General features: G+C 51.2%; 1 protein-coding gene across 1 annotated transcript; it reads right to left on the bottom strand.

Annotated features, from left to right (window-relative positions):
• Positions 1-2,283: 2,283 nt before the first annotated feature.
• Positions 2,284-8,515, bottom strand: RND1 (Rho family GTPase 1). Its single transcript, XM_033866830.2, has 5 exons — positions 8,145-8,515; positions 7,283-7,370; positions 4,563-4,672; positions 3,555-3,689; positions 2,284-2,874 (listed from the first exon to the last, which is right to left on the bottom strand). Exons 1-5 carry the CDS (start codon positions 8,262-8,264, stop codon positions 2,629-2,631), a joined length of 699 nt encoding a protein of 232 aa, XP_033722721.1. The 5' UTR covers positions 8,265-8,515; the 3' UTR covers positions 2,284-2,628.
• Between the last annotated feature and the right edge of the window lie 499 nt (positions 8,516-9,014).

Raw genomic sequence — 9,014 nt, 5'->3', positions numbered from 1 at the left:
CTCTCACGGCACATGTAAGACATTGAGCTTAAAGGATACTTGCATGGTTTTTCCTACCCTGCTAGTTCTTTCACAAATATGCATCTTTGGAGATGGAGACAGAGGGACTACATTCTAGTAAGGACCATAGGGAGAGAGTCTCCTAGTTAGGTACCACATGGCTAGCAGTAAGGGGCCCATGGAATTACAGTTAACATTGAGACTGGGTTTGAATCCTGACTCTACTACTTAACCAGAGTATGATCTTGTACAAGTCATGTGGAATCTCTGGCTTTTCTATTTCTCCTTTTATAAAAGAGGGATAATAATACCATTTGCCACACAGGCTAGGATAGCAGAGCAGTAAAAAGTGCATGTTCTGTAGAGAACAAACTAGTGGTTACCAGAGGGGAGAGGGAAGGGGCAATATAGGGGTAGGGGGAAAAGAGAGTTATTATGGGATTATATGAAATCATGTGTGTGAAACTTTTGAAAATTGTAAAGCACTATAGAATTTGAAGACTCATTCAATTTTTAAAAAGTGAAAAAAAAAATTAAATGGTTAAACTTAAAAAAAAAAGTGCATGTTCTGGAGCCAGGTTGCCTGGATTTGTATCCACGTTCTATCACTTTCTAGCTGTGTGACCTGAGGCACATGAATCTCTCTGAACCTCAGTTTCCCTGTCTGTAGAATGACGTCAGTAGTACCCCATAGCGTTATCAGAGGAATAAGTAACATATAAAGAACTTATAAGCAGCCCTGACCCATAGTAAACATTTAACAAATGTTAGCTATTTTCATTTATGAGGTTAAATGTGATAATGTAGAGAGGATCGGGAGTTTGGGATTGGCAGTTTAGGACGAGAATATGAAAAAGAATATATATATATATATATATATATATATATATATGTATAGGTATAACTAAATTACTTTGCTGTACAGTAGAAATTAACACATCATAAATCAACTATACTTCAATAAAATTTTTTAAAAATACTAAATTGAAAAAAATGTGATAAGCACTCAGCACAATACTGAGCACATAGTAAGTACTCAATACACAGTAACTGTTTCCAGTACACTGTGAAAGTTGGAAAAAAGAGCTGTAAGCAGCTGAAGAGAAGGGATGTTAAGGCCCCTGAGCTGCCATCAACAGGCCATGGACTTGGAAGTTGCAGAAAGCAGAAGGCATCACCTCGCCTTGAACTCAGAGGAGACCAGAACCCTTGGAACCTCCCAGGCTTGGCTTCAGTCTGTCTATCTTCTGCAGGGGTTGGGATCTCAGCAGCTTGGATCTCCTTCTAATGATTCCGCTGAACCTTGTCTCTCTCCCCTAGACTCTCCACGGGGCAATGGTTCTCAACCACGAGTGATTTTGCACTGAGGGACATTTAGCAATATCTGGAGACATTTTTGGTTGTGACAACTTAGGGGTGTTACTGACACCTAGCTGGTAGAGGCCAGGGATGCTGTTAAACATCCTCCAGTGCACAAGACAGCCTCCACAACAAAGCATTATCTAGTCCAAAATGTCATTTGTTCTGAGGTTAAGAAACCCTGCTCTAGGGCTAAGGAGATCTTCATTGGCTTAGAAGGACTTGGGTGGGGAAGGGGATGAGGCAGGGGGTGGGGCAGAGGGAGGAGATCCTTGTTGCAAGTGCCAGGGAACAGTGGAGGCAGCCACTCTGCAACCCACAGAAAGGACCTCCAGACAGCTTTTCCTCATTATCGAAGACCAAAGGGAACAGAGACAGGAACTAAGAATACGGAGCCAACTTCTTTATATGTACTATATTGTTCAGTAATAAATAGGTTTTCTTCTTTAAACACAGAACATATAACAGACTGAAACACTCCCCCCTCCCCCCGGTTCCAAAGACAAGAGTCTATAAAACAAATGCCAGCTATACTGCCCTAAGGGCAGAAAAAGTCTGGTGACCCCCACCCAGCCCTGCGTCCTGCAGCACCACCACCCCCATGCTGCAAGAGAAGGGGGTCTGGGGCTTCTCCCTTGGACCCTGGGGACTTAGGTGAGAAGCATGTGAATGTATGATGTCACCTCTCCATGAGGCATGGGCTATGCAAAGATGAGGTTTCCTTCTCATTGGCTCTGACCAGCTCCTGCTCTTCTGATTTCAGTTACCAGTTACGAAGCACCTGGGCTCAGCTCCCAGAGGAGCTGCCTCTTGGCTTCCCCACTCTCCATTCCTCTGTGGCCTCCTCGGAGGGGAAGGGAAGGGCTCAGGGACCCCTCCCATCCCCTGGCCTGCATGGAAACGCTGTGTGGAAGAGGCATGATGCTGAAGGTGAGGCTCCTGTAGGCCCCCAACCAAAGCCATGAGGCCAGCATGCCCCCCCCCCAAAAGCCCCACACCTTTCCTGCCTCTGGAGCGGAGGGCACTGGGGCAGCCGGCCCCTCCACCACCTAGTGCCTGGCTTGGGGTGTGATGGTTCTTTCGCAGTGTCAGGTCCTCAAGCTGGGCCCGGCTCTTTCCTTGTCCCATTCCTGTCTCCTTCCAAGCCCTCACCGTGGCCGTCTGAAAACCTCACATCCAGTGTCCTAAATTGTCTCCTCCTCCCTCTCCCCGTGCCTCTGCAACCCAAGGGGGGAAGTGGGAGGTTGTCTCCCTTCTCCAACCCCAGCTTCACATAATGGAACAGCTTTTGGCCTTTTCCTTCTTGAAGGTGGAAGAGATGAGTTCGGAACGACTGGGGAGGTGGAGCAGTCGCTTGGAGAGGCTTCGGACAGGGCTCTTCGGGGGCACTGGGCTGGGCTTGTTCAGACACACCGTGGACGCCGTCCGGAAGATGCTGTGGATACTCTTTTCTGAGGTGAAAGCCGAGCCTTCCAGGTAGATTTCCGCACCCAGCTGCTTGGCTATTGCACAGCCCTGCGGGAGGAGTGAGGTCATCAATGCAGTGCCCCAAATGGCTCTGAAACACTGCCTTCTAAGGTCAGTGGTCCTCCCCAGGGCTGCTCCGATGGACCCAACTGCCAGTCTCCCACCACCACCCTCTGCTGATTATCTTCTGAAGGTGAAGCCTGACTGCACCTTAAGTCACCTGGCACACTTTTTAAACCATACTGATGCCAGAACAAGTAAATCAGAATTTCTGGGGGTATGCCGAGGCGTTAGGATTTTCAAGAGCTCCCCGGATGACTGTAATGTGAAACACTGGTTTAAAAGGAACGATCCTTACACTCCCATGTGCATAAGAAGTTATCCAGGGACTTAATTAAAAATGCAATCCCCATACTTTTCTCCCAGAGTGACTCTATAGATAAGGAGTCAGGAATTCTAAAAAGCACCTCTAGTGATTCTAATGCAGGTGGCACACACAGGAATGGCTCACCTGCCAAACTATAGCATGAATCTGGGTAAACTGGCACCCAGCACCTCTATCCAGGTAACTAGTTTCCTGATTACAGATGGCCCCACAGAACACCAATTCTCTCTTGCCGTAGTGAGTGAGTGTGAGCAGGGGCCACATTTCAAGCCCTCTCCTGTAGCCTTCCCCAACTCAGCCCCCAACACACACGAGGGCCCCCCCCCACACCACACACACACACCTGCTCGTAAGAGATGGGTGCCTGCTTCTGGTGGGACAGCTCCATCAGAGTGCTCAGGTCTGTTCGCAGGTCTGTCTTACAGCCAATAAGCAAGACGCGGGTGCTGGGACAATAATCGAGGATTTCCGTCCTCCACTGAAGAGCCGTGCAAGAAGATGGGAAGGAGGAAGGAAGGAGAGTCAGTGGCTGACGGACACCCGGAGAAACCCAGTTGGCAACATCACACACACCATCCAGTACACCACCAGCTCAGCCCTCCCTCTGAGTCACAGCACCACCACTGCACTAATTACATCATCTTCCTGCCCATGAGGGCTTTGGGGCCACAGGAATGCTGTTCCAAGAGTCTGTCCCCAAATTCAACAGCCCAGTCACCAGAGAGAGCACGGAGGCAAATCTCCCACTCTCTGGCAAGCATATGGGGCATGGGTCTGCCCCCTCAACCCAGAGGGCTTCACAAGTCCAGAAAGCCAAGAAGAAGCCAACCGGTCTCTTTCCAAGGGAAGGAAATAATCCCAGAGTCTTCTGGGAAACTAGGCTAGTTCCACAAGCTTTCCTGGGACTCCTCAGTATGGGCAGACCTTGCTACTCGGACCAAGGCATTTCCTACCAGCAGTTCGGCTCAGGCCTGCCTGGCTTGCCCAGTCCAGAAGGCCTGGGATCAAGGTCAATGAAAGCTGCCACCAAAAGGCCCCTTCCCCGACCCTCAAACCATATCACCAGACGGTTCTCTACTCTCAATCCCTCACTTCCTGAGTCTCAACACTTCCCTCCCTTGCTGGGCCTCTGACAGAGCAGTGCAGGAGAGGGGCAGAGGCAGGATGCAGAGGGGACTGGAGATCTGGGTTCTAGTCCTGGAGCTGTAGCTAATGTGGCCTCAGGCAAATCTCTGCCTTCCCTGGCCTCAGTTTCTTCCTGTTACACAAGAGGGGATTAGATGACAAGGTCCCCAAGATTCCTTTTTGTTCTCAGGCTGAGCTAGAGATAGCAGAGTTTATCCAGCCTTACCTTCTTGAGCGCACTGTCCACTGTCTCTGGACGGCTGATATCAAAGCATAGTAATACTGCATCTGAGTCGCTGTAGCAGAGTGGACGGACATTGTCATAGTAGGGAGATCCTGGTAGAGACGAGAGAGAGCTGATGGTGAGCCATGGCATTCTCCCTCCCTACAGGCCTAAACCAAAAGAGCCCTGGGAATACCACGCTTGGTCCCTTAGGTGAGATGGCCCCACCCATGCCCCAGGGGAATGTGCTCCAGTGCGAAGCTTGGGACCTGACCGCCTTCTGCGGTACAAGAATATCATCTTCCTTAGTCCTAAAAAAGGGAAAGGGGGCAAAATAAAAGGGAGGTGGAGTATAATTTGGCCCTGTCTGGATCTCCTACAGTGGGCTTAGTTGAAGGTCCGCCAGTTTTCTGAGTCCCAGGGGAAGCTGCTCCTACCCCTACAGAGAGACCAGGCCTTGTTTAAGGTCTCTTTTCTGGAGTCTGCCTGCTGCCCAACCTCTGCTCTAGGGTCTCCCCAGTGAAGGAACAAATCTGCCTGTTACATAAGTGGCTGCCCCGCTTCTTTGCCGTGGGGTCAGAACTCTAGGAGGCTGGCAGGGGAGGGAGAGCATCAAGAATTCAGTGTCCCACTCCTCCCACCCAAATCAGCTTACGCTGTAAAGGGCACAAGGAAAGCTGTAGCCCCTATCCCAAGATCTCAGGGAGGCGTTCTCAGAGACAGCAGCACCCATAGCTGGGATTTAGAGGCTCGAATAAGGGTCCTTCACTGGGAGGGGAGTAGGCGATGCAGACTCAGGTGGTCCAATACGGGAGAATGCTAGGGGTTGAACCTGCCCCCCTCCACCCTGGGGAAGGAAGAGTAGCAGATTTGGAACCCAGACAATCCGTGCTCAGAATAGCAAGCAGCCCCTCTCCCTGAACCGCAATTGCCATGGAAACTGGGGGGAATCCAAGCTGAGGCGGTGGGGGGGGGGGTTAGTTGTTAAAAAAAAAAAGGAGTAAAGGGGAGTTGGGATAGCTGCTTGCTCCTTCAGCAATTGGTCTCCATCCCTCTCTGAGGTGGGGTCTTATCACAGCATCACCGAGCAAAGGGAGCACTGCAGCACTGGGGAAGGGGGAGGGGAGGACGCCTCCATTCTGGCTCCAAGCGATCCCCCTCCCCTAAGACCAGCAAGTGAATAATGGGAACAGGTTCAACCCTGGCCCCAGTGCTGGGAAGCCCCATCCCACACACCCCTGCTTCTCCCTCTCCCTTGTGGGCACTTCATTTGCAAGAGGGAGTTTGAGGATGACCGATAGCCTGCAACCTTTCAGAACTCGGGGGGTGGGGGACGGGCTGGGGGGATGCGACACAGGGAACAGAGACCACCTTGCTGACTTTCCGTTATCTGGACTGGGATTCAAGGGCTGCATTCTGACTGTGAGAGGAGAAGGAGGGGCTCTTTGGGGTGGTGGTAGTGAAAAGAGATGAGCTGCAGTAAGATTCTGGGAAGATTGAGAGGTGGGCAGAGTACAGCAGACGAAAAACCATACATCATGCAGCCACGCTGCATTCCAGTCCAGTCCAGCCAGCACAGCACAGTCCAGGATAACCAGAATCCTGCCTCCCAGCCCCTGGAACTGCAATGGAGGAAAGCATGCCTCCGTTGAGGTTGAGGAATTTGTTTTGTTTCGGGGAGTGGGGAGCAAAAGGAAGTCTCATTTTCCGTTTACCCATCCCCTACCTCCAATCTTTCGAGACCTCAAAATTGGATGCTGGGAATAACAGCTCTTTGGAGGAGTAGGATGGCATATTTATATGTAACAGGAAACCCCTAGTGATTTATAGTTCCTCTTAAACTCAGCCTGAATATGCATTTTTTGGAGAGAAGTGGATTTTATTTTCTTTCTCCTATTCCTGGCTTTTAGTCCTTAATTATGACTCTGAGCTCAGTCTATTAAAAAAAGGGCTGGGCTAAAGAGATAATGAAGGGGTCAGAATCAAAGCAAAGGATAGACTAGCACTGAAGGTTTAGGGATGAGAGGCTTGAAACATACTGCTTTCTACGATCCAGAGAGACAGAGCCCAGTCAGAGCCAACAGCCCCCCCAACTAGGTACAACGTGCCCATGCCCCATATTAAGCCCCCACCCTCCAAAACACTGACGATGCATCGCTTCATCCCTCAGCCGCAGAGGTATGACAGTGGGGCTGAGCTGCGGCAGGCAAGCAGGCAGCAGTGGCCTGAGATGGAATGCGGGAGAGAAAACTGAGTCAGGAGCAATATTTCCCCCAAAGCAGGCTTGTCTCCTTGCCTCACCCACAACGGCCTCCAGCAGCACTGCCTCCTGCCTCTTCTTTGGCTTTGCTCTGGGGCAGTAAAGCCTGTGTGTGTGTGTGCTGGGTGGCAGGGAGTGGAAATGGAGAAGCCCTAACTGCCTCCTCCAGTAGTCTTCCGGGGTCCATCCACCTCACCATCTCAGCCCTCTGAAGGATGGAGCCAGACCCAGAGAAGTGAGTAGCTTCTGGGGTTTATCCACTCTGAACCCCTGGACCAGCCAACTGAGTTGGCCAAACTCTCCCCACAACCCCAACCAAAGAATCTTCAGGTCCCCTTCTTTCAGTTTCCAGCAAGCACCAAACTCCTTCTCCCCGTCAAAGAGGGAAACAATTTCTAAAAGACGGCAGCTGCAGCAGACCAGTAGGGGTGGGAAGGCGGGGACTTGGGGCCAGCAGTCTTACCTGAGGTGTCCCAGAGACTGAGCTCCACTCTCTGTTCCTCTGTCTCCAAGCAGGCTGTGTAATTCTCAAACACAGTGGGCACATACGTCTGTGAAAAGAGAGGAACTATTCACACCCTGGGCGTCCCTACCCTTGTAACCCTCCAGTTAGTGCTGGCTACACAAGAAGCCGCTCATCTTAGTGAGACACGAAAGTGTCAGGAGATAAGGAGAGGAGGGGATACCTGGGGCAGGAGGGACCACATGGGACAGAGGGAGGGGAGTGTAGAGGCACAGACAGTTTGCTCCATCAGAGTAAGAAATGTGAATGACTGCCTGCCAGGGACAAGCCCCCCATATCCTAGATGGTTAGGGAGACACACACAAAGATTCCTCTTGTCCCCAGATTTGTCTGTCTTCCAATGTCACAGCCACAAGCCAATTCTAGCGCTTTATCTTTTCCCCACAAGCCCCTTGGACCAGCAGGGCAGCAGAAAGGAGCAGCAGAAGCCTGCCTGGGGACAAGCGCATAGAACCTTTGAGGATGGGTGAAGGGATGGACAGGTATTACGTCAAGAAAAAACCCCAGACTCTCAAATGCTTCCAGTTCCCTCTCCCAAGAGCAGACTCCAGGATGAAGGGAGGTAGGAGGGGATTTGATGGGGGGACCTATGGGTGAAGAGGTGAGGAGGAGCCTTCGGGGCGGCAGAAGTGGAACAGGTCTCAGGGGAAGCTAAGGCAGGGCGGTCCTCCAGCCAGAAAGCGGCTGAGGATGGGGAGGGGTGGGGCGGGGTGAGACAGCTCCCCTGGGCGGGTGGGACTCTACCCCCAGCTGGCATACGGGCAAGGAGGAAAGCTGGCCAGTCGTCGGGCGAGCAGCTCACCTCGGGATAGCAGTCTTTCGCCAACACCTGTAACATAGCTGTCTTCCCACACTGCACATCCCCCACCAGAACGAGCTTACATCTGGCCACGATTGGCTGGGGGGCCCGTCTCTCCTTCATGGCTGCAGCCTCCGCGGGACCTGGACTCGGATTCAGAGAGGATAACGTTGCGCCAGGTGCGTCTCAGCACACGACCCAGCCCGATTCCCTGTGTCTCTCCAACTGAAAAAGAGGCCGGCACAGCCTCCTTATATCACCCTGGCTGAGCCAATCACAAGAGGGGGCGGACTCTGCCACAGCCAATCCCTGAGGTGGGATCCCCTCCAGCAGCCAATGGCAGGAGGTTCTGAGTCAGAGCCCTCTTTCTCTTTCTCTTAAAGCTCTTTCCCTTTCTCTTAAAGCTGCACCTTTGCTTCCTCTGAAAGGGGATTCCCACGTTGTTTTGCATTTGTATTGGGGTTGGGAGTAGGAGGGGGAATGAAGCAAAATTTAATGGTCTTGTGTGGCCACCAGTTAGTGTCAAAAACAAACTAGCAGGCGCAAGAGGGAAGAGATATGGGAACATATGTGTATGTATAACTGATTCACTTTGTTATAAAGCAGAAACTAACACACCATTGTAAAGCAATTATACCCCAATAAAGATGTTTAAAAAAAAAAAAAAAACTAGCTAAGAATGTGGATAGTGAGGTCGAGCTGGAGTTGTCCCAGGAGAAGAACAGGACTTGCCTAAATTGTAGACAGGTGACACCCCTTGGGGAAGGGGCGGTCCCAGAAATTTCTGACCCCTCTGTTCTATCTAATCCCCACCCAAACCATTTCCCACAGAAGCTCCTGCTGGACCCCTTTATCAGCTCCTGCTGGACCCCT

This window comes from Tursiops truncatus, chromosome 11, assembly GCF_011762595.2.
Source record: "Tursiops truncatus isolate mTurTru1 chromosome 11, mTurTru1.mat.Y, whole genome shotgun sequence".
Taxonomy (NCBI): Eukaryota; Metazoa; Chordata; class Mammalia; order Artiodactyla; family Delphinidae; genus Tursiops; species Tursiops truncatus.
The sequence above is the reverse complement of the archived record's forward strand: the minus strand, read 5'-3'. Positions and strand labels throughout refer to the sequence as shown.

Coding starts and splice junctions, on each gene's coding strand:
- RND1 (XM_033866830.2), bottom strand. CDS start 8,264: ATGAAGGAGAGACGGGCCCCCCAGCCAATCGTGGCCAGATGTAAGCTC. Junction 3,690..4,562: donor TGGACAGTGCGCTCAAGAAG/GTAAGGCTGGAT, acceptor ACGGCTCTTCAG/TGGAGGACGGAAATCCTCGA. Junction 2,875..3,554: donor CACCCATCTCTTACGAGCAG/GTGTGTGTGTGT, acceptor CTCCTCCCGCAG/GGCTGTGCAATAGCCAAGCA.